The following is a 26,737-nucleotide window of genomic DNA, read 5'->3' on the forward strand; positions in this document are numbered from 1 at the left end:
CCCCCCCCCCTCCCCCATCCCAAGAATGGGATGAAATTAGATTAGTAGTGAGGTGTTGGGGTGGAGACGGGATGCTGGAAAAACTTTAGTGGAACTGAGGTAAGTTGGCTGTATATATATATACATATATACACATGTATGTGCTTGTTAAGGTGATTAGCTGACGAGCTCCACCTGGGCCAGACTGATTGATTATCTGATCGTGCTCCTCCCAAACCTTGTTAATAAAACATAATTTCACGAGTTCGCACTAATATATAATGTGATTAAGCAATTAGTAGCATATTTGGCGTGCTGTCCAGAGGGAGGGCTCCCCAAAAGAAGCTAATGGCATGAGACAGCAGCCGGAGAGAAAACTGTAAGTAGCCCCCAAAAATATGCGTGCCGTGAAGAAAAGTAGGGTGTGCGAGGAGGCGGCAGGGCGACTGGGAGGGGTCGTACGGTGCTTGAACGTGAGCTGCGACTCTCTGCGTCAGATGGCAAGCCCTACCTGTTGCCGAATGAGGAGCATGATGGAAGGCCAGGTGAGGGACTCTCGCTGCATCCGAAGGGAGCTGCGGCTCTGCTGCGCCGGAAAGGAGAGTCCCTCTTGCAGCTGAATACGTGGCGTGGTTTAAAGCGTCAGATGGAGGGCTCTCACTATGACCGAAGGGAGCTGCGGCTCTGCTGCACCGGAAGGGAGAGCCCTGTCCGATGTGGGAAAAGCAAATGGGGCTTGAAATGATGGATGGAGGGCTCTCACTGCGACCGAAGGGAGTCGCGGCTCTGCTGCACCGGAAGGGAGAGCCCTGTCCGATGTGGGAAAAGCAAATGGGGCTTGAAATGATGGATGGAGGGCTCTCACTGCGACCGAAGGGAGTCGCGGCTCTGCTGCACCGGAAGGGAGAGCCCTGTCCGATGTGGGAAAAGCAAATGGGGCTTGAAATGATGGATGGAGGGCTCTCACTGCGACCGAAGGGAGTCGCGGCTCTGCTGCACCGGAAGGGAGAGCCCTGTCCGATGTGGGAAAAGCAAATGGGGCTTGAAATGATGGATGGAGGGCTCTCACTGCGACCGAAGGGAGTCGCGGCTCTGCTGCACCGGAAGGGTGAGCCCTGTCCGATGCTGAATAAGCCTTGAAACTCGAAACAACAGATGGAGGGCTCCTGCTGCGGCCGAAGGGAGCCTGCTGGTCGGAAGGCGTGGACTACCTCTCCAGGCGGCGGCTCTGCTGCACCAGAAGGGAGAGCCCGGTCCAATGCTGAATAAGCCATTAGTCTCGAAACGACGAATGGAGGCACTGCGGCAGCAGTATCAAATGAGCGGGGCACTGCGGCGGCAGTATCAAATGAGCAGGGCACTGCGGTGGCCGTATCAAATTAAGCCGGGCGCTGCAGCAGTGGTATCAAATTAAGTGTGGCATTGCGGCGGTGGTATCAAATTAAGCAGGGCACTGCGGCGGCAGTATCAAATTAAGCAGGGCACTGCAGCGGCAGTATCAAATGAGAAGGGACTGAGACGGCAGTATCAAATGAGCAGGGCACTGCGGCGGCCGTATCAAATTAAGCCGGGCGCTGCAGCAGTGGTATCAAATTAAGTGTGGCATTGCGGCGGTGGTATCAAATTAAGCAGGGCACTGCGGCGGCAGTATCAAATTAAGCAGGGCACTGCAGCGGCAGTATCAAATGAGAAGGGACTGAGACGGCAGTATCAAATGAGCAGGGCACTGCGGCAGTGGTATCAAATGAGCAGGGCACTGCGGCAGTGGTATCAAATGAGCAGGGCACTGCGGCGGTGGTATCAAATGAGCAGGGCACTGCAGCGGCCGTATCAAATTAAGCCGGGCACTGAGTACAATGTGTAATTTAAAATACAGGTAAAAAGCTAGTGAAAACTAATACAGAAAATTTGAGTAATTTCATTGTGTGTTCTACGCAGTTTTACGTCTTGGTTACAAAAATGACATCAACATCCATTATGTCATCACGTCGTTTAACAACAAACTACCTACCTTTAGCGACTTTACCTAAAAATTTTATTGCAACAAGGCCTGTGGTGCTAGCGGAGGCAGTCTCGCGCTAGCGACTGCTACGTGAGCTGGAGGCCCGGCTACATGTGGCACTGCGGCCAGAAGAGCCTCGGTGAAAAGTTGAGCCGAAGTGGGAAGCGAATGAGGTTTTGCTGCGGTGACAACTGGGGTGCGGCCCAGGCTCGTTTAAGGCCTGCCGCTGCGACCCAACGCTCAAGGAGAGCCGTGTCTTGTGCGGGACAATGGTAGTGTCGAGTGAGGCGAGTTCGAGGCTTGCTCGATCTATTGGCCGCCTTGGCTAATTTGCAGGGTGAAGAATAGATCGTACAGATCAGCTTTGTTTACCCTCCGTGAGAATGGTTCGTCGGGAAAAAAATCAGCGTTTGCTTCCGCCTTAAATACTATCCACTTTCCGATCTGAGGATATATTGGCATGGCCGAATGATACGAGGATGTCGGGGAAGTTGGAAGTCTCGCCGGTGGAGGCGAGGTTAAGCCTTGGCGTTGTGGAGAGCGTGTGGCTGGTCGAGCAGAGCGGTGGCTGCGATGAAGCCTGGTGCTCGGCGGCCGTGACTGGCGGAAAAGGAGTGAGCCTAGGGCTGGCAGATTGCAACGGAGGATACGAAAGAGCCCCCGTACAGGTCTCGTCGTAGTACGGAAAAAGTTGAGTCTGTGATATAATGGCTAAAGGAGCAAAACAGAATGCTGGAAAACTTTTGTGGAACTGAGGTAAGTTGGCTGTATGTATATATATATATATATACACACACACGTATGTGCTTGTTAAGGTGATTAGCTGATGAGCTCCACCTGGGCCAGACTGATTGATTATCTGATCGTGCTCCTCCCGAACCTTGTTAATAAAACATCATATTATTAAAATAATTCCCGCCTATGGAAATTCGAATGGTTGGTGGCTGGGGAGGGGCAAGGTTGTGGTTAGAACATTCGGTTGAGTGCATCAGATGACGAAGAAGTGCTGCTGTAGCCTCAAGTTTTCGCAAGTTATTACACATGCACCTGAATAATTATGTATGTAAATATGTATATTACAATTATGAAAACTTTTTTATAATCAACTGGTGACAGTACAATACTGGACAATGATGTAATCTGCCGAATTTTCACTTCAATTATGAGACTACAGTGTTTCCCATACATTGATTGCGGGTGTTTTTATATCACTGTATTTCTGAAGGAAACCGACTGTCTTCAGAAAATTGGATGTCATTTTCATTTAATCTTGCATGTAATGTCTGATAAAGCAGTGTTTTTTAAAATGAGTTTGCATATATATGCCGCCTGGGAAACACTGGACTATGGTATAAATAAGTTCAACTGTATCACTTTGGAATTCATGTTATAATGTTAGAATTAAATAACAATAAAAATAATACATATGCACTTATCTGTACATAGTAAATGCAGTTATTTTTAAGCGGTTGTTGACATCTAAGACGTGATTTTGCCAAAAAAATAAAAATAACGTTACCACTCTAAAATGTCTTGCAATATCCGTGCGTGCAAAGGTTCTGCATGATCCTCTTGTTCAATATTCTCTGGGTCTGAATCTGGCTCAAATTGAAATGGCAATATTGACGCCATCCTTAACTAAACTTGCTGCTTTGGCAAGGGGCGGGGCAGAAGGCAGGCCTTCATCAAACTTGGAACTAATCGAGCCGTTTGTGCTGTAGTCCCCTTTTTAGAGCTAATAAATAATAATAAACGTTACAGTGCCAAGATGGGGAGAAAAGTATTGTAATAATGTAAATTATGTAAAAAATAAACCACCAAGCGTGAGAGCATGTTCTAGTACACCCCCAAAACAAATTCAAGACATTGTAAAAGAGCATAATAGGACCCTTTTAAAGAAAAACTGCATTGTCACAATATTGATTATATTTTCACCACTTTTCATGTAACATGCACTGTTCATGTAAATCTGATTTCTATGGGATGTGCTTTAAAGCTTATTTGAGAGAGTAACAGTAAGCAAGGTGAATTTTGAACCGTATGAATTTTCCTTTTTTATTATTCATTAATGCCATATTTCACAAGGAATTGTCAAAGATAATGATATATACGTAAATGTGGGTTCCCATTCAGTCAGTCACGTTCTACGTTACGTCAGTGACTGACGAATTGGTCCTCAGCGAAAAACTGATGTGCGTTTGCACGCGCTCTCCTTTTATACCCGCGCTGCGGGGCGGGGTGCGCGTGGCGAAACACGCACGCCAACTGTCATTGGCTTGTTTAGTTTACACTCGAAGGTGATTGGGCTCTCGGGCGAGATCCCAATTCGTCAGTCACTGACGTAACGTCTCCGTTCCCTCCCTCAGGGAACGAGGGTTACACAAGTGACCTAGACGTTTCTGACAGACATTACATGCACTTGATAGAAGTGAAGTGTTTTCTATCAAGTGCATGTATCAAGTTTAACTAAACTTTACAAAAAAAAAAAAAACTTAAACTAAACACTGTGGAAAACCTCAAAGGCAACTGAGCTTGACAAATTAAAGATTACTGATCTTGGATATCTTGGGTGTCTTTAAGTTGACTGGATAATTACAGTAAATTACAGCAACATGCCTGTTCAGTGCCTGTGGTTCCAGACTTTTAAATAGCTTCTGTGCTTCAATGTCTTTAACTAAAGCCATTATGTGATATATGTAAAGGCTTTGTGAGTTAAATAAGGCTCTAAAACACTTGTGTCAGTTATGTCATCCTTACCTTTTAGTTGTATCTTTTTTCAGAAATCCTATTGAGATTCTTCTTTTCACTATTGAATATAATTGCGTAGCATCTATTGGTTTAATTTAGACACTATACTTGACATTATTGCTTGAATGGCACTTCTTGTGAGTTGTCAAATATGAGGATGATTTACTAGCAAAGGATTCCACTGAGCCTCTTTATTGAACTGCAACTTGTTAAAGTTTCTGATCAAATGAGGTAACTTGTATTTTTGTATTTATTTATTTATTTATTTTTTGTAAAGCCTCAACATTGATGTGGCTTGACATTATCCAGACCTCGCAGGGGCATTGAATGCATTGCCAAAGGGAACATGCTGATATGATTAATTTGTTTTTAACCTAAAATTTATTCATCTTGTGATTAGTCTCACACTAAATTATCATGGTAGCTGGTGCTTAAAGGAACTTTTAAATATTTCAGTGCTCAGGGCCTTAAAGGCAGTAAAATTTAAAAGTTAATTTTGGAAATTAAATTATAGATATGGTTTTGTTCATAATAAATAATAAAGTTGGAAATAACATATAAAGCATGCTGCTGTTATCCTCAGAAAAAAAAAATATCTATAAAAAAAAAATATATATATATAAAAAAAATATATATACAGTATATATATATATATATATATATATATATATATATATACATATATATATATATAATTCACTGTCTGATGTTAATTAGAAGAGACCTTACTGTTAAAGTTTAATCTAGTCAGTAATTTCTGTCTCTAATTGAACACACACACACACACACACTTACATACAGTACTGTACACTAGGGGTGTGCGATATATATCGTCTATGATAATATCGTAATTGTTGTTTTAACGATGTGCGATTTGACATTATCGAGTATTTTGCAAAAACCATTCAAAACATCCCTACAGAGTGCACGCATACATTACATTAAGTCTAGACTAGTGCGTGTGCGCATTTAGTGTGTTTTCATTCACTGCATGATTCAGTCTATTAAAATGCATTTAGAATAATCACAAATTCAAGACATGATGGCAGAAAATTTATATATTTATACCACTTCATATAGTTATTCAATTTCACATGAAGAGTGCCGTTTTTCTCCAAAAATTACCATGATTACAAATGTGACATTGAATTCAATAAACATAATAAGTTCATTAAGAGACTTATGTTTTAGACACCATATTGCTTGTTTTTGCTCTATTTCGCCAACAAAAATCATTCCGAATACAGCCACAGCACTGATTTGTGTCTCTGAGCAACATGACGGTGTTTCATTCTTAAATGAATCAACTGTTTAAACGATTCGTTTCAATCGCAATGACTCACTTATTAACAGTGATTTGCTGCCACCTGCTAGCGGTTTTAATTTCAAATTTCGGCTTTTTCTTTCTTTTTCTTTTTTTTTCTTTTTTTCATGTTTTAAATCATTTCAAATATCAGTATTCAACATTTTATGTTTAATATATCAAAACATTATTTATGCATTTGTAATTGCAGGTTAAATGCATTCATGTCTTGCATTAAACAAAATACATGTGTGTAAATACATCTAAATGCCACTTCAGATGCAGCTTCTGTGTTGATTTAATTTGCTTGGTAACAGCCCAAATGTCTTATTATTCTAATTCCCTGATTAAATGTAAGAATTTGACTCAAAAGATAATGGACACTTTTAGAAAAAATGGCTTTATAAAGGTAAAAATGCCCATAAAAAGCAAAAATCAGTTTAAACTTATTGGAAAAGATTCATTTCTATCAGTATGAACTGACCACCACACAGAATATGAAGAATATTAAAAACATTAGGAGTCAGCTGTCTTCGACAGGACTTAAGGTACCAGCACAATAACACACTCAGCAAAATATCGTCTAATTATCGTTATCGATAAAATCCCATAAAATATTGAGATATAATTTTTTGTCAATATCGCACACCCCTACTGTACACACATAACTTGTTTGTTTCCATTGTTGTTTATTTTGGCTGTTTTTGTCTTTCCTCAAATTAGTTTTTAAAGACATGTTCATGGAGGTGTTATTTAGCTATATGCATAAATACCAATATATACAGTATTTCTTTCTTTCTTTCTTTTATTTATTTAGTCATTTAGCAAACGATTTTATCCAAAGCGACTTACAAATGAGGACAACAGAAGCAATCAATTGTAGTATTAAAACAACTAAAAACAGATCCAAAACTAAAAGCTAAAATACTACTTATACACATTGTAAAAATAAAGAAATTAAATAAAAATGACAAATGCATACAACTAAATTTCAAAACTTAACATTTAAATGAAAAACAAAAAATAAAGCTAAAAACAATTCAAAATATTAAAGAACAAAAGGTATAAGAGTATAATAATTATTCTAACATAACACTAAGCCAAACACCAAAAAAACAGCTACATATATGTCTATGTACAACCACACACACATTTGTATGTATATATATATATATATATATAGAGAGAGAGAGAGAGAGAGAGATGACTTTTTCACTGGAGGAAGTGTTATTATGCATTATGGAGTCATATTTTAGCCAGAAGCAATGGTTTGAAGTTAAAAATTATGGATTTGTTTCTTATAAACACGCAGCATCAGAATTTCTGTCCTTTGGTGTGAGGGGATATCCATGTTCATTTTGTTTCCAGAAACTACGACATTTTGGTGGGAAAACAACAGCACGAACACGTAAGTAAGTGTCTGAGCCTGACCGGTGTATATTGCTGAAAGTCTTACATCTTGCGCTTTAATAATGCAATTCGATTCAGATTTATTTGTATAGCTCTTTTCACAATGCATATTGTTTTCGAGAAGCTTCACAAAAAGTGTGTTTCAGTGGCACAATCAGGACGTAATCTGTCAGAAATTAGTGTTTAATAGTACTGTAATAGTGTAATTAAATGCTTCATATATACATACACATTTATAAATTCAATATATATATATATATATATATTTTTCATTTCCATTTAGTTTGTTGAAGTATTAAAATAACTCAAATTAAATAAAACTAAAACTTAATAAAAATACCTATACAGACATAATAAATTCAGACATAATTTAACAAAAATTTAAATAAATAACAACTACAAATCAAACGACAGTAGTTTATCAGTAATCCTAAAAAATAACACTGCCAAACTTACATGCTAAAAAAACAACAACTTAATTACACATAGTAAGAAATGGTTATAAAAACTGAAACAGAGTGAAACAAGTAGTAGGAAAGAGGAGAAATAAAAAGCGATACTTATCCTTTGCCGGTATCCCTGCCCGGTGGAGTCGCACGGTAGAGTCAATGGTTTTTCCACAACAAATGGCCAAGCAAGCGCAGACACTGACAAGATACGCGATACAGAACGAGACCAAACGCGATATCAGCATGTCTCCACACAGTAAACAAAACAAGCATATGAAACATAAAAACATATATGTGGTGGAAAGTGAAATTTTCTTTCCTCTATCTTAGTTTCTATTCCTGTGTGTCCTACTGATCTCCCGCAGAGTGGCTAGCTTCACAGGGTCCATCGTACAAAATTTGGCAGGTCATGTGGTCCCTTGGCCCTGGGCTGGCTGAATATTGCCTCAATTCCAAGTGTTTTTCAGAGAACTGGAATATTTTGAAGTAACAGATCTCAACCCCATAGAAAATCTTTGGAGGGGGTTGAAAATCCGTGTTGCCCAGCGACAGCCCAAAACATTACTGCTCTAGAGGAGATCTGGATGGAGGAATGGGCCAAAATACCAGCAACTGTGTGTGAAAACCTTGTGAAGACTTACAGCAAACGTTTGACCTCTGTCATTGCCAACAAAGTGTATATAACAAAGTATTGAGATGAAATTTTGTTATTGACCAAATACTTATTTTCCACCATAATTTGCAAATAAATTCTTTAAAAATCCTACAATGTGATTTTCTGGATTTTTTTTCTTCTCATTTTGTCTCTCATAGTTGAGGTATACCTATGATGAAAATTACAGGCCTCTCTCATCTTTTTAAGTGGGAGAACTTGCACAATTGGTGGCTGACTAAATACTTTTTTTCCCCACTGTATGTTAATAAACATTCGTCAAAGAGATAATGTACTGCCTGATCTTTAAAAGGATAATTCACCCAAATATGAAAATGGCATCATTTTCTTCTGCAGGATACATAAGAAGTATCCCTACATGTCTATTGTAACATGAGATGAAATTTTGAAAGTAAATGATGAAGGAATTTTAATTTCTGGGTGAACTATCCCATTTAAGGGCTATTTAATTAAGTCATAGTGTGTAAAGCACATAGGGGTACCATTAACCCTACTGAAGTAAAAAAAACAAAAAACACATTTATAACTCCAACAAAGTTAATATGAGTTATTAAATCATTTGGCTGGCTCATTGGTTGGAATTTAGTTTAGAATTTATTAACTTGGTATAGCCTACTTGTGAAAGTAGAGGGAAATTATATATTTAAGCACCATTACTTGCACTGATCATCTTTGAACACTGTTAAAGCTGTATTTATTCCTTAGAGAATTAAATATTAGCATATTAACATGTTTTTATGATATTTTGAATGTCTGTGGACTGCAATTCCCTGCACTAGACAGAGCCTGCTTGTTTGGAAAATTACCATAGCTGTAGACTTTGTACATCACACAGTAAATATTTGTTCATTTCAAGCACAGCAAACACATTTCAGTACCATTGTGCAAGTGAACCAGTACACCGCTTCTACTCCCAGCAGCATAATCTGATCCAGGGAAAAGCAATCTTGGAACTGCACAGAACAATCAGTTTAGAGAGAATACAATGTAGACTCTGTATTGGTGTCTATAAAGGAGATGTTTGGAACGTCATTGCATTTATGTTACAGCAGGATTGTTCACCAGGGGTCCACAACCATAGGTGATCTGCAGCAAGACCACAGGGGGCCTGCCAAATATTGTTTGAAATTGAAAATGTCTAAAACAAAAATACAATAAAGTTAAAGTTCAGAAGTTAAGAATCAGTTTCATTGTGTCTCATAGATTAAAATATATTTATTAAAATTAAAATGTAATGTACAATGACACAGCTGACAGACTAATGTACAGTTGAAGTAATGTGCATCAAATGATTCTTTCTGCAGGTTACATAGTTACACCAGTAGGTGAATCATTAAGTCAGGCGATTCGTTCAAACACAGTGATTCATTCAGGAATGAAACAAGTGCGAGTCATTGATTCATTCTATGAAATGATTCATTAATAACACTGAATCATTTACTGTAGGAACACATGAATCATTAGATTATTCACTCAGCAATAATTCAAGCAAAGCAGTTCTGCTGTGACTTTGGAACTATTTTTGTTGGTGGATGAAAAACAGACAAAGCAATACTAAGACATATAAAGTCTAAAATATAAGTTACTCAATATTAACTTCTTGTTTATTGAGCTGTTGTACAAAAGCAAAATTTAACAAAATTATTATTTTTTTTATTATGCAAAGCTGAGTGCAACATCTTCAGTTACAATGAAGGCTTTAGAACAGTATCAGAGATAATTACTGATTAGTGTCTTAGCTTATTATATATCACATTTGTCACAGAATGAATCTTCTATTACTCGGATGGCCTTCTTTATTAGAGTCTTAAGTGAAGGTTAATTTTAATTACTTCTTACCGCTGTTGAAAAGAACAGGCTGCACTTTTGCAGTGTCTAGTCTGAAAATGCTTGCTTTGTATTTGGAGTTAAGCTACTAATTAGAGCTTCCACAGACTTTCTGTTCTAAGCCCTGCCAATTGAGATGCTTTGTTCGCAGAGGTAGATTTGTCTCAATTTGTTCAAAGTGCCCTCATTACCGTGGAACGGAAGTCATTATATATTCTGCCTTATTACGATAACATCTTCCCCCAACGGCCATAATATCACGGCTTTAAAAGGTCTGCCTTCTCTTGTACTCCTAGTATTTTGCTAAGCTTGGTGGGAGTGGGAACCTGAGGTGAGTTGTGCAGTGTTCTTTATTAAGTAAGGTGGGCATTTCCTGAGAATCTCCAGTGGTAATTGTTAACTGTGATGCTGAAATGTGCAATGCTGAAAAACTTTATAAATGTATTCATGTATTAATTTCTTTTTAAATAAGCCATATGAGGAATCCTTGATCTTTTTAGCAGGATAGATACTTTTATTCCATCCTTTATTTTTAACAATGTCCCCGGACATTTAATTCTGGCCTTAACATTATAAGTGACACATTTCAGCACAGATTGTTTTGTGAATCTGAAGGATTAAGCAAACTAACAGCAGCAACAATAGACAGTTAAATCCTAATGGTGGAGAGAAGTGGAAAAGATCATGAAACACTAAAATATAATTGTTTATTACTTTACAAGTAAACAAAACAAGTATGATCAAATAGTTGCATTATTATTAATATTATTATGATCAGTTTAAGTTTTCAGAACTTAATCATGATCTGAAAGTGTAGCATTTAATAGCTTTTTTTCCCCTCTGTCTCTCTTTGTTTTTATATTTATACATGCACTTATTTGATTGTCATTTGCATATTTTTTAAAACACTGACAGACCATGTATCCACTTGGCTTTGAGAGAAGAATCATTGACCAATTCATAACAAAACTTGGAACGTAAAGGCAGTATTTCTGTCTTGAAGCCGATATCACAGTAGCAGAACTATGAATCCATTTATCACAGCACTCCCCTTCTCCTGCAGCCTGGTGATTTCACACTCTTAAAATATATTAGACAATAAAAGGTCACTGGTTTGCTCCTTCATCATGACCGCTGCCCATTCATATTTCATAGTAAAGATAAATATTTGGATGTTACGAGTGCTTTAGAACGGAAAAAATAAATATCACCCAATACAATTTTCTAGCACAGCTAAAACCAAGGTCAGAGCAAGGAAGGCCATCTGTTCAAGGTTTTAGCCATCAGGGCTGTTGTTTACTTTTGCTGTTTTGGAAAGCTTTTCCCTTTAGCTGGATTTATAGTAGCTTAGGGAAAACACAGTAGTCATTTTCAACTTCACATTACTTGCCTCTTTGATATCCAGTTCTTGATATATTTATGTAAAGTTAATTTAATATAGTAAACAAGCAGACTATAATCATGCATTGTCCTAATAATGACTAAATATGCTAGAGGTTGTTTGCAGTATTGACCTGCCATTATTAACTGAGTTTTCTATGCATCATTGTTCATCAGGGAGGAGCTGATGATTTCTTCGTCCTTCGACAGTCTGGAAGTGCTGCTCGACTCTTTTGGCCCGGTGCGCGACTGTTCAAAAGACAATGGAGGCTGCAGCCGAAATTTCCGTTGCATCTCTGATCGCAAACTGGACTCCACCGGCTGTGTGGTGAGTTGTTGTTGCCTGTCTCATTTTTAGAGCTGTAAAAAAATAAAATAAAATTAATAAAATAAAATTTAAATTTAAAATAATTAAATTTTTAATAAATAAATAAATAATTATAATAATTAAAATTAATTAATTAATCACATATATTAATATAAGTTGAGAAAAGCCCCCAAATGCAGAGACTTGATTAATTAATTCAAAGGTATTAATGTATATATATATATAATTGTTACAGATGAGTAAATCATTGATAGACATTACAAACTGACTTTAGAAGTCCATATATTGTTAGTTTTATATTCATATTACAATTGCTCCAATGGTAGAAATCTCATATTGCGAAATTTGCATACAAGTTGTTACATGATTAATATGAATATTTACAGCAAATATATCTATAGCAAATATATTAATATTTATAGCAAAACATTAATATTGATATTGATATTAATATTAATGTTATATATTAATATTCATCTGACAGCTCCAGTTTTTTTATTTTCTGTTTGTCACCTTTTGGAATCCATCTCTTTGCTTACCTTTTTCAGCGGTCTTGTTATCTCTCGTTTGATGCAGACTTCTCTGTTTACTTGTTTGCATTCTGTCATTGACTCAAAAAAGAGATAAAAAAGCAATTTCTTCTCGATCTAACAACCGGTATCGTCATAAACGTTACAATGTTTATGCAAATTTGAAGAAAGAACACGCTTTTGTACTCAACTTCTATAAAAAGCATTTACTTTTATAAGTTAGGCCTTCCTTGTCTGCCTGAAGGAGTTTATTTCACTTACCATGAAAAATCGTGTTTGTTTCTTCCATTTCTTTTTCTTTTACATCACACTCACTCTCTTGTCCTCACTTGTGGCTGTTAAGCAGCCATGAAATGAGCCAGGGGCTCTGATTTCACTCACCATCTGGCTGAGGTACGCTTAAAGTGTTTGATTTCTCACTCTGGCATGTGCCATGATTAGTGTGTTTGGCTGGCCCTGCTGATGGGAGGATTGTTTCAGCCAGGGTTTATGAAAAGTACTGTGTCTCATCCATCTTTCTGACACTCACTTCATTCATGATCTCCTGCTCATGTTTATGAACATGCGAATCAGGGTTTGTGCAGGTACGTGTCCAACACGAGCCTTATTGAACACACAACCTATAACGTGGCTTGCACCCCTTTGCATGCTTTGTCTTAGCGTGGGCTTTAGACATAGCTGCTTATAAGTCTTTTACCAAAAATAGACAGACAACAATAAATATGACTGACACACACAGAGCGCTTCGCTGAATGACAGAAAGCTGACGCGGGCTCCGCCGCACGTGCTTTTATAGCTTCCTGGTCATGACGTCATCCGCCGTGACGTCCCGTTCAGCTATTGGACTGATTTCACATACGATTCAGAGCGTGGATCGCGGAAGGCGTTCCCCTAGCGTTTGTCGACGCAGCTCGAGTTCCTGAAGAGGAACTGTTCCTGTTCCTGTCCATCGTGTTGTTTCATTTGAGAGATATTTGCATTAGTTGTATTTTCTGAATACTGAGTGACAATGGCTGTCATGCATCTTTGTTGTTGTTTAGTTTAGTTTTGTGTAGTTTGTTTAGTTCTGTTGTGTTTTACCAACTTAACAGTTCTTTAAATTAATGTAAGACTTGTTATTCTAGTTTTTATTTAGTGTGCAAATGGTGCACAGTTAAAATCCTGACTGAATATATGTATATATTTTTAATAAACCGATCAAAACTGGTCACCATGGTTTTTTTGTATTCAATGTGGAAAAATCATTGGAGCAAAATGAGGGTTGGCAGTTCAAAAAGGGTTACAGTGTGGTGCACTGCTGACGAGCATACTATAATAATGTCAAAGTTAATAAAGTTATCTGTTATTTTCAATCTGATGTAATATTTTATTTTGTCCTAATATATAGAGATCTTACTTATGCAAATGTATTTGTAAATATCTTATTTCTATATTGTTGTTTTTTTTATGCAAGACTATAATGACCCTCGAATCATATTTGTAGATTATGTTAAACATTACACTGTAATTTAATGAGTTCCCTTTCAGTCGGTCACTCTCGACGTCACGTCGGTGACCGACGAATGGAGATCCCAATTCGTCGGTCACCGATGTGACGTCGAGAGTGACCGACTGAAAGGGAACGAGGATTACATACATAACCGAGACGTTTTTGTGTCTTGTTATACTCATGAGAGGCTAAAGTAAATACATTGTAAAGAGGAATTTATGCCCTCACGGCGATGTAACTGCAAAATCAAAAGAATTACATTAGCCTGTTTTCTAATAGTATTTGCAAGCATGCATTAAAACCAAAACATAATTTGGGGGAGGGATTCATAGGTCAGTGCAGATTGACAAGAAAGGATGAGGGGGAGGAGTCATGAAATGACTGACAGATGAGGTCATTGCACCACTGAATTCTGCTGGGTCTTCTTTCTTACATGTATTTGCATACTGAATTGTGATTGATAAATCCCTTCTGTCTTGCATCTATTTTTCATATATTCTTTTTGCAAGCAGTGATATTTATTTCAGGTAAAGCTGGACTGACAGCACCTAACCTGCTGGTAATGAAACAGATGTTATGGCCTTCTCAGTATTTTATAGAAATCTCAACTCTAAATTCATCCTGTTCTTCTTAATCATAACACACCTTTCTGTTGAGCCCCTAGCTTGATGTTTTGTAATTAACAGATGACTGAATCTATAAAAATGATGCTTCAATCTGTCCAATCATAAGAGCTCGCTACGGGCCCCCCAGAGAGCCTCATCACCCCCCCTAATCAATTAACACCTTGTCTGAGGACAGCAATGCCACTGCTGCTTCTGTGTTTTAATATCGCAGTCTGCGTGAGCGGGCTCGTTCCGGTCTGCTCTGTCTAGCTGATGTATGGCACTCCTGGGGAGAGGAACAGTGCGCTAGTTTGGAAATACCCTGATAATCGCGGAATGATGATGTGATTAATTAGTTCCTTTCCCTCCAGCACACTAGGTGTTGAGTGCTTTTGTGGGACACAGAGGGGTGCCCACCGTCCGTCCTGCCGTCCACATAAAAAACAAATTGCCTCCTCTTTAGATCTAAGCGAGCCAGCCAGGCATGTTCAACAGACTTTTTGATGTTGCTGGCAGATGCTGGTACAGTATGTGAATGAATTAGTTGATTGTATGTGTTAGTAGTGTATAAAATCAGAATGGCAATGAATTTTAACACATATTGCACTATGGCGGTTTAATGCCAAACTCTTCATTAATAATAATAATAGTAAAAATAATTAACTACCATTGTGATTATTTGTTTCACACCAAATATTTTGTATATGTATTTTTAATATATATTTATTAAAGGGGTCCTATTATGCTTTTTCACTTTTTCAACTTTAGTTAGTCTGTAATGTTGCTGTTTGAGCATAAAAAAGATTTGCAAAGTTACAAAGCTCAAAGTCCACTTCAAAAGGAGATATTTTATTTAACAGAAATCACTTTTTAAAAATTACAACGAACGACTCGTTTGGACTACAACGCATATTTTCCGGGATTTGTGATATCACAAATATCGACGAATGGGACGAGACCTGGTTGAGCTGCACTAGAGAAGGCAACGAGTGTCATCACTATGTCGGAGACACGCTAGGTTTCCCAAGGCAGACAAGCTTAGAGTGGTTACAATCATCCGGGTTTAAATCGTGCTCAAATTGATTTGATTTTGACACAATATTTACACTGAAGCTCGCAGGTGGCTATGGTAAGGGGCATGACATTTCCCGACCAGGTGCCGAGTGCTGCCAATCACAGCACACACTGGCCCAGCTAACCAATTATAGCACATTTCGTATTTAGAATGTGGGCCTTCATTTGATACAGGAACTATTCGAGCCGTTCATGCCAGACTTGGGAGAGAGGTGTTGTAATAATGCAAAATATGTGAAAAATAATGTGTTTTTCAAACAACCTTGTATGAGAGCCTGTTCTAGTACACCCCCAAAACAAAATCAAGACTTTGTAAAAGAGCATAATAGGACCGCTTTAAGCAACTTGGAGAATGGAGGGATGGATTATTATTATTATTATTATATTATTCTACATTATAACTCTGTGATGTTGGTGGGTTTCCTCCTATGAACTGATTTCTTCAGGTCCTTTCGCAACATTTCAATTGGATTAAGGTCTGGACTTTGACTCTGCCATTCTAAAACATTAACTTTATTTTTCTTCTTTATCCATTCTTTGGTAGAACGACTTTAAAAAAAAAACAGATGTCCTGACATTTTTCTTTTGAATTTGCTGGTCTAAGTCAGAATTCATTGTTTCATCAATGATGGCAATCCGTCCTGGCCCAGATGCAGTAAAACAGGCCCAAACCATGATACTACCACCACCATCTTTCACAGATGGAATGAGGTTCTTATGCTGGAATGCAGTGTCTTCCTTTCTCCAAACATAACGCTTCTCATTTAAAACAAAAAGTTATATTTTGGTCTTAATTATCCACAAAACATTTCTCTGATAGCCCTCTGGCTTATCCACATGATCTTTAGCAAACTGCAGGCGGGCAACAATGTTCTTTTTGGAGAGCTGTGGTTTTGTCCTTGCAACACCATGGTTGTTTAGTGTTCTCCTGTAGATGGACTCATGAACATTAGCAATAGCCAGTGTGAAAAAGGCCTTTACTTGCTTAGAAGTTACCCTGGGGTCTTTTGCATCCTCACAGACTATTACTAGTGATCTTTGTTGGTGGACCACTCTCATTTTGGTGGATTTTCATCTCATTTGTTTGATTGGGTTCTCTTTGTCAACTTTTAGGAATTGTGTGAAAATTTGATGATCTTTTGGGTTGTATTTATGCAGAAATATAGAAAATTCTAAATGTTTCACAAACTTTCAAGCAGCACTGCATTTAAACACTGGGACTAATGAGATAAATAAAGCACAGGTGAACAGAATTACATAATTAAGACAACTAAGGAAAACTAAGTCAAAGGAAAACTAACACAGTAAACAACAGACACGTTACAAACCTGACTGCTGAGAGCAAGTTTAAGTTGAGGTCATCCACTGGAGGTAGAGTTCTCAGTTTTTTTACTGATGCATTCCATCTTTCTTTGACAGCCTGCTCACAATCTCCCCAAAAGCTGTTCTGTCTCCTATCATGTTCTGGCTGTAAAGCACTTCTGAGTTCCTAGTCAGTACTTGGCAAAGGTCTCCTGAGTTCAAACTCGGAAGGAGTGATCCAGATGCACAGCAGGGAGGAAACGTCACTGTTTTTTTTTTCCTCCCAGGATCAAAAGGTGGTTTTAAAGGACTGTATCCATCTCTGTGACTATCTGCTATATAGGGACAGTCTAGGCCAACAGGAATACTTGGCCATGCTAATGTAGCGAACTACACTGTCAGACTGACCATTGGTATACTGAATAAGAAGAAAAATATTCTATTTGCAGAAAACTCATCAGGACACTAATTTGTTTAATAATTTGTTAACTTTTTAATTAATTTATTGTAGTGTTACTAGTACAAATAATTGTTGCAGTAGTTGTGGCTCTCTGAAAACTGGTATGATTTACACATTTTTTAATTTAATTTAAGCGTGATAAATTGTAATTACACTGATTTGCTGATTGCTGTAACAGTCAGCATGCAGTGCAAAACTGTTTAGAATAATGGAAATCTATGGTTTTATTATCAGGGTGAAAATAACACTTGAAAATAACACATTCCAACGATGGACGTTTTAAAAAGTATGTCAGTAAATCTGATCCCTTGTGGTTTTCTGCATGGGTTTATGTGGCAAGAAACAAAACACTTGCCAGTTTTCCACATTGGCACAATTCAGCCCAGTTAATGTTGAATTATCTTCTGTGTGTGTGTGCACATGTTTTTCTATCCTGCTGGGGACTTAAACTAGAATACACACTGACTCATGGGGACTCATGCCACTGTTGGGACCTAAATTGAGGTCCCCATGGGGAAACAAGCTTATAAATCATACAGAATGAGTTTTTTTGTTTTTTGAGAAATGTAAAAATGCAGAAAGTTTTCTGTGTGGGGTAGGTTTAGGTGTAGGGTTGGGCGATAGAATATATGGTTTGTACAGTATAAAAACCATTACGTCTATGGAGAGTCCCCGCAAGAATTAAACCAGACGTGTGTGTGTGCGTGCGTGCGTGTGATCTCATGTTTCTATAGCAACTGTTCATGCCAGTTTTCAAATTTACCGATGCAGTGCAAGTCTCTCTGTGTTATATATATCAACAATATGTCTGTGGTTTCATGTTTAAAACAATATTACAGCTGTTTTTATCTGCAACAATTACATTTTGGGGAGATTTTCCTTTTCTTACATGAAAAAAAATGTATAGACATCTGCCAATTGTTCTGTCTGCTTTGTTCTCTCCCTCTTTTCTGGCTCTTTGGCAATTTTTAGATTTGCATAGCGTATCCGACAGTCTGAAAGGGATTTGTTTCTATATGACAAAATCACATGGGCAATTCTCTTAAGCTTCGGAAAGCTGTGGGACTAGATCCCCATTTGGAAATGAGATTAAAAGGCTCAGTAGTTCAGGGCTTTTTCAGTTTATCTTGAATTTAAAACCTTCATGACTCCTCTGGCATCATTAACTGTCTCACCATGTCCTCTGTGCTACAAAGTGCTTTTCAATCAAGCATGCTTTCAGCTCAGATAGAAGACTGTAATAATATTGAACTAGCAATTGCATTATTCACTGTGAGATGGATGCAAGGGCATTCCAGAACAAATTTGGCCTTTTTTTTTTTTTCTTCCTTTTTCCTCTGTGCTTTGGACAAGCTATGTTCAAGCCATTTTCATGTACACTTTCCTTGGAAACTCATTCTCTTAAAATTTGAGCAATGCATTTTAAATAATTATAATAAATTGTCCATTTCCTCACACTAATGCTTTGACTCATCCATTCTTTTTAAATCTATGGTCACAAAGAACAAACTGGAACAGAAGGCAGAATCAATCAGCGTAAATATGTATAATTTCACATTTTAGCCCACTAAAAACGCTGTAAACATTTTTTTTTTTTTTACAAATGTACAAAAATCTTGCAGTATGGTTTTTATATGTAGTGAAGAGTCAATAAAAGACATTGCTTATTTGGCCAAAAAAAAAGAAGTGGTAAAATCACAAAGTATTGCTTTGTTTTTGTTTTTCCTTACTGTCTAGCTTAGAAGCAAAAATTAAATATACATATATAAATAAAATAAAAACTACTGAATAATTATTCATTTTTATTTCAAAAATCTTGCAGAGTGCACATTTAAAGCTCTGTCATAATGCCAAATGAGGATGAGCGGGTAAATGATGTGAAAAATGTGGTTTCTGTTGAACAACCCTCCCCTTTCCTCAATAATGTCCTCTGTTCAGCTGATCAAACTGGGACTTTGTGATTTAAGGAATCTGCCACAAATGAGTTAAGAGACTCGGTGCCCTGCGCTCTCTACATTGCTGGTAATAAATCAGGTGTCTTGTCAGCTGTAGCTAACTGACAAAATCAATACAAATGCATCCAGGGACAAGATGTGCTACTAAGATGCATTACCAACATCTGGGCTTTGATCCCTAATATGAATGAGGTCAAGTGAAAAGTTGGCGGTCAGAAAATATGCTTTACACCCAACCTGCCACTGAAGAAAATGAGAATACGGGATGGCAAGGTGTATCTCATGCTGTGATGGACTTGTCATTTCCGTTTTACCCCTCAAAAACCTGGTATTAATAGCCCAAAAGTATTAGCAATTTAATTATAAGATAGGAAAAAAAAGTCTTTAGTTTCATTTTGTTAAGGAGCTATACAATTTTACTCTCTCTCTCTCTTAATGCATTTTATTATAAAAGCTGCTTAATTATTGAATCAACGCCCACTGTGATCGAAAATTATGCCCTTTCAACCCCTCATTCTAATCATTTTGAATAGAGAACGACTTGTTGAATTGTAGAGAAGCTGGTTCTTTTGTAGAAATTTCACACTAACCAAAATACTGGAGAAATTAAATTGTCTTGCTTTCCCGTTACAAAATATGGCTTCCTAGGAAGCAGTTCTTTTGCAGGAAAATCTTTCTCAACTGTTGCAGGCTATTTCATGTAAGCAACTTGAATCTACTGTAGGGCACCTGCCACAAGAAAGAGGATATGAAGCTTATAACTTAAGGTGTGAAGGCACATTTTATCCCATTTTCCAGGCAGGTAAAAATAAACCTGTCAAACCTGGACTTGGCATCACTAGCTTGGGGAAAAGACAGAGAAAACAGGCATGAAGTTGAGAAGGTAGCGTAACTTTAGTGTTAGGGAATGGTATTTTTAAAATTAACACACACACACGTACACGCACACACACACACATATATATAATATATATGTATAATATGAAAACAAATTGGTGTAGAAACAATTTTCACTCAGAAATTGCTTGTAAATTTGAAAACAAAGTGTGGACTTACAGTATATCTGTCATATCACGTACTGTACATCATGTCTAATGGTACTCCTAAAATCCTGTTAATATTGGAAAACCAAATACACAATAGTACAACACACGGCAACACACATAAGCATCTTATTTACTATTGCTTATGGCTGTGATGAAGCCATGTATGCTGAATCTGCCATTTACCAAAGATAAAGGGATATTATGACAGATCAGAGAATGTTTAAAGGTCATTTTTATTTATTAATTTTTTTCCCCTCAGTGTCCTCCTGGTTTGAGCCCGATGAAGGATGGCAGCGGTTGCTATGACCACCACATTGGCATTGACTGCTCTGACGGCTTTAATGGGGGCTGTGAACAGCTGTGCCTTCAGCAGCTGGCACCTCTGGAGGAGGACCCTACTCTCTACAACATCCTGATGTTCTGCGGGTGAGATTACACACTTTATACATGCTTAAAGACTATATGATAACTAGATCTGGACATGTTAACGGGGCTTTTTTTTTCATGATCACAGTCATGCTTTTTTTTCTAAACAGCAGGGTATGTGCTTTGTATGTGTATGTGTTTTTTTGCTACCTGCTATTTTTGAAGACTGCATGTCTGCTGTTTTCTTTTGAATTATGTCCTGAAATTCACAGTAAGTGCATTATGGTTAGTTCAAATGATTATTCATGAAGTTCACAGCACCTTACAGTAACTTTTTTTTTCCACATTCTTTTTTTAGTCTGCAGTGGCAGTTTATGTCTGAGTGTGAATTGCCAAATGTTTACCTGTTCCCACATTTCTGTCTATATGTTTATTTAAATTGAGTGTGAACTTGGCTTCAAATTAAAAACTGGCAAACCTGAACTTGTTAAAACATGCTAATATCATCACACATTCACCTGCAAAAAAATGTGATTGATAAGATATGCAAGCTGAATTTATATGTTCTTTTTCTGTAGCTTGCTAAAAAATATTTGTCACATGCTGACAAAAAAAGTAAAAATAAAAAATAATAATAATTGCAGTTTGTAACATTTTTCAAGTTTGGGGTCAGATAAAAAAAAAAGAAAAAAAAGTTTTTTTAATGTTTTCAAAAGTCTCTTATGCTGACCAAGGCTGCATTTATTTGATCAAAAATACAGTAAAATCAGTAATATTGTAAAATATTATAATTTCAAGCAACTGTTTTCTATTTTATATATTTTTTTAAAACATAATTTATTCTTGAGATGGCAAAGCTGAATTTCCAGCAGCCATCACTACAGTCTTCAGTAGTAGTCACATGATCCTTCAGAAATCATTATTAATATGCAGATTTGGTGCTCCAGAAACATTTCCTATTGTTATCAATGTTTAAAACAGTTGTGCTGTTTATCAGTTTTGTAGAACTGTGATACTTTTTTCAGGATTATTTAATGAATAGATCAAAAGAACAGCATTTATTTGAAATGGAAATTTTTTTTTTTTTTTTTTTCTATGTAAAAGTTTTTACTGTCACTTTTGATCCATTCTATGCATCCTTGCTGAATAAAATTATTAATTTCTTCCTTATTTAAAAAAAAAAGTATATATTATTCTTTTTACGAGAACTCAACTGAAATGCCATTTCTCTGTCCTGTCATGTCTTGGTGGAATTGCTGTTACTCTGACATGCCATCACATGCATCACACAACATTAACCATTCCTTGAACTTCCAGACTTTTATGTGCCAGCTGTATTGAATATGACCCATGCAGAATAAATAGCCATCTTCTGTCATCTTCTTTCCTGCTAACACAACCTTTTTCCTGACCTATTCAGAGTCTCAGAGATCATTCGCTGTTATAGGCATGTCGCTTCGACTAAAGTTGGCAAATGCGCATAATTCTCTTTTTCTCTGGAGATCCTAATAATGTGACAGGCAATCTGAAGCCACTTAAATCATTGCCTGTGTTACGGATGTGCAACCGAGAGGATGTGTCTCACCTACACTGATGACGGCTTCCTGTAAAACAGTAGTGTGTTACCAAGAGAAGTGAGACTGAGCGTTTATGCCCTGACACCTCTTTCTCTCTGTTGCTCGTGTAGTACAGAGCAGATGTGACAGCTTAGTTTCAAAGTCCCATGAATATAAACGACTCCTGTGAGTTGTCACACTATTAGAATGATACTATTTTGCAGTAAATAAAAAGAATTGCCAGTTTTAAATTCATGACAGATGCTTTGCTGTGAGATCATTACCCCTGGGTAGTTTTGAATGCCGAACTAGTTCTTCACATTGCTCTGTTTCATTAAGCAATGTCTTTATGATTTGGGACCAACCCCCCCACCCCCCCACCCCCCACCAAAATAAATAAATAAGATAAAGTAAAAATAAACTTATGGGACAAATAACACAATATGAATTCAAAACGCTATAAATACTCATGCATTCATAATGTACACATTGATGCCTTACATAATATTTTGTGTAATGTGATCAAATCTTTTAATTTAACTGCAATTGCAATACGCAGAAAAAAATGTCTTTTTTTATTTTTTTTACTCATGAATTGCTAGTAAATTTTCACAAATAATAACAAATAAATGGCAAGTGACTCACTGAATTAAATGTGAAATTTTGAAATAGAAATACTTAAAATTATTGGAATATGCTTTACTATACTATTTAAGTTTTATTTACAACTTTGAAAAATCATGTGTGTTACAGTGTGCATTTTAATGGTTCCCTATTCATGGTAAGATGTTTAAAGATACATATTTGTTCATTTAAAAAGTTCAATTGTTATGCTTGTTTTCAGTTGATAACTGATTCCATGAATTCTTTGATTGTAGTATCCATTATAGTCCATATAAAATGCATAATAAATAAACATGATTTCATTCTTATTTCTACTTTTAAACAAAATTAGGGTAAATCATCCATTACCAGTACTTTGCATAGTCAAGTCAATGAACGTAACCTACTTTATTGCCAGTGTACTGTATACTGGATGTTAGAAGCAGCTAAAATCATCATAATAAGATCATTTTGATTTGACATTTGTTGGTCACTGCACAATTCCAATATTCTCATTTGTATGATTTCGTAGTTTTTTGATGACTTTACTATTATTCTAAAATGATAAATAAAGAAAAGTGTCATAAGGAATAATTTATTTGGAATAATCTTACTTTGGCAGACCTAAGCGAGATCCCAATTCGTCGGTCCTCCGACGTGACGTCGAGAGTGACCGACTGAGAGGGAACTACTCTTCTTTCTTCTCTTCCTTTAGCTCATATCTTTTTCTCATTGCCATATGTTTGTAGATGTATTGAAGATTATAAGAGAGGAGCAGACGGTCGCTCATGTCAGCCGCTGTCAGAAGCCTGCACTGAGGGAGTGGACTGCGGGGACACAGCTGACATCCCGGGCAACCAGACTGTGTTTGGGGACCTCTTCTACGGCTACAATAACCACACCAAAGAGATTACATCAGGACAGATCCTTAAGGCTTCCTTCAGGTGAACATTTACTTAGTGCTTGATTTTACCAGTGCTAAGGGTCACAGATGACTTATTTTCACCCATTTTTAATAGCAATATTGTGCTGATAATGTGAATTTTCTCTTTACCTTTCTCTTTGATGCATTAAATCAGAAGTTTGTATGTCCAGTTCGGAAATATGAATTATGCGCCACTGGAGCCTGTACAGTATGTTACAGTGATCCTAACAGGCTAAAGTGATGTTCTTTAGCTTGTTTGGTTAGTAGAGTTAACTGTTAATCATAACACATATCATCCACTGGCTTGTTTTATTACATTTTATTTTAGAGCTTTTGCCAGTTATATAGACAGGACAGTAGTGAGGAGACAGTATATGATAAGGAAAAGAGAGAAGGATAGGATCAGGAAATTACAAGTCGTAGCATGTGCACTTCCCGCCCCGGCATGTCTCTGACTGAAAGTGGCATATGGCTTTTCTATAATGGTGGGAATACTAATCTGATAAAACTCTAATACTGAACAAAAATTGTATTTATTAATAATCACTATACACAATTTAGATACATTTATGTATGCAGTATGCCTTATACATATATTTAAATATGTGCCAGCGCAATAAGATGGCCTTAACTAAGCGATTCTGAGTTTGTGCAAAGTTTCTTTTTCACCTACTAAATGTTTTGGGGAATTGTTGTTGTTTGTTGTTGTTGGAACTGCCAGCATTCTTTCTAATGCTGCTTTGGAACAATATCTATTGTGCTAACAAACAAAGTGAATTGAATTCTTTGCACCAAGTATTTCATTTCGTAAGCCTGTAACTCTTAATGCAGAATAATGTTTTTATTTATTTAGCCAAGCAGCCCTGTGCATAAATACTGTATATAATTCATAATCTAGAATTATTTATTTATTTAGCCAAGCAACCTAGTGCATAAATATATAATTCATCTGAAGGTATATAACTCATCATACATATATCATTCATATAATTCCACATAGGCCAACAAACAGTTTATAATTTAGTAAAGTTAAAGGGATACTCCACCCAAAAATGAAAATTATGTCACCATTTACTCACCCTCATGTTGTTCCAAACCTGTGTGCACTTCTTTCATTTGAAAAAAATACAAATAAATGTACTTTTCTTGTATGGCCAAAAAACAAAACAGAATTTGTTTTTGCTTCACTATTGATAGCATAAACTGTATGTCCAGTGTAGTCTGCTGTATACACAGTATTTGTCAGAAATATAGTTCTGTAGTTCTTAAATGCACTGCAGTCACACTATCCAATCATCAAGGCTAATTTAATAAAAGCGCAATTCCTGTGAAATACAGCACAGCAGAATTTTTATCTAGTTACACACAAAGACACTTTAAAGGTTCCTCTAATTAAAAGAGCGCTGTGTTGTGCACTGTGGTCAGCTCAACCTAAAGGTCACCATGCAAAGTCATTGACGGCCCTTAAATTAAACACGGGCACTTCCAGACGCAGTGTCCTGCAGCAGTTTATCCATTTACTCCACATGATTTGATTGGTGCGGTATGGGAGGTGGGGGACCTGACTGATGGAGAAATAGTGGGAGGAGAGTTAATATTATCAAGAAGCCAAATCTCAAAAGCTCTGATCTCATTTGGAGGCACCCGGAGAGACGTTGGGTTTAGAAAGCCTTTGAAAAGCACAACTGGCCCTCATGCTTCAGGATTTACTCTCTGTGAGGTTCTCTTCACCTTTTGAGAGGCCTCGGCCTAATGCGAGCTCTAATTATGTGGAATGGCGAGGAGCAAATTAAAAGTGACCATAAGCAAGTTTGGTTTAATGGGGCTTAATTTGGCCAGCTAAAGCTACTAGATCTTCAGTTGAACAAAAGGAGGATACGGCATGTTCATTAATCCTTCATAGAGTATCGCAGGGCTTCGACAATTAATTTCAGACCCGAGGAAATAGTCGAAATGCTGGTGCTCGGGAGCAGCAGCGGCAGGAAATGAAATGTCGTTTGATGAATTCACTGTTGTTTGGTGAATTCAATAAGAATAAATAGTATTCGCTAGTATTGCCATTTATTTGTATGCAGTGTTTCTGTTGTTTTAGGGCCTGATTCACTAAAGAAAATATGCAAATCTGTTAAAGTTGCACGATACACACATAATATGTGCTGAACACCTCAACACAATTTGCACACAAGTTGGTTGTGAATGTTCAGATATGGAGGATTAAGCAGACTTCTACAATCTGGTGTGATTTCCTGACTCGATGCTTTAAAATACAGAAAGTATGCTTGACTAAATACTGTACATTACTATTTCAGTTTGAGTTCAGTACGTTATTATTGTTATTTATTTATTCATTTATTTTAAGTGATTAATACATTTATTCAGCTAGGAAACAATCAATTGGTCAAAAGTGACAGTAAAGACATACATCTTATTTTTCAAAATTTTACAAAAGATTTTCGTTTAAAATAAATACTGCTCTTTTGAACTTTCGATTCATTAATGAAACTGAAATGTATCACTGTTTCCACAAAAATATGAATCTCTACAACTGTTTTAGACTGTGACAATACAAAGAAATGTTTCTTGAGCACCAAATCAACATAGTAGTATAGTTTCTGAGGGATCTGAAGGATCTTTGTGACACTGAAGACCAGAAATTCAGATTTACCGTAGCAGGAATAAATTACATGTCAAAATACATTAAAAAAAGAAAACAGTTACTTTAGGTTG

General features: G+C 37.0%; 1 protein-coding gene across 1 annotated transcript in view; it reads left to right on the forward strand.

Annotated features, from left to right (window-relative positions):
• The window catches only part of LOC107558325 (astrotactin-1-like), a 191,598-nt gene that overhangs the window by 124,037 nt on the left and 40,824 nt on the right, over positions 1-26,737 (forward strand). The window contains exons 11-13 of the mRNA XM_016241980.1: positions 11,949-12,099; positions 20,820-20,986; positions 23,835-24,029. Of these exons, the coding sequence (XP_016097466.1) occupies positions 11,949-12,099; positions 20,820-20,986; positions 23,835-24,029 (513 nt within the window). The remainder of the gene's footprint in view (positions 1-11,948; positions 12,100-20,819; positions 20,987-23,834; positions 24,030-26,737) is intronic.

This window comes from Sinocyclocheilus grahami, unplaced genomic scaffold (genome assembly GCF_001515645.1).
Source record: "Sinocyclocheilus grahami isolate Dianchi unplaced genomic scaffold, SAMN03320097.WGS_v1.1 scaffold21.1, whole genome shotgun sequence".
Taxonomy (NCBI): domain Eukaryota; kingdom Metazoa; phylum Chordata; class Actinopteri; order Cypriniformes; family Cyprinidae; genus Sinocyclocheilus; species Sinocyclocheilus grahami.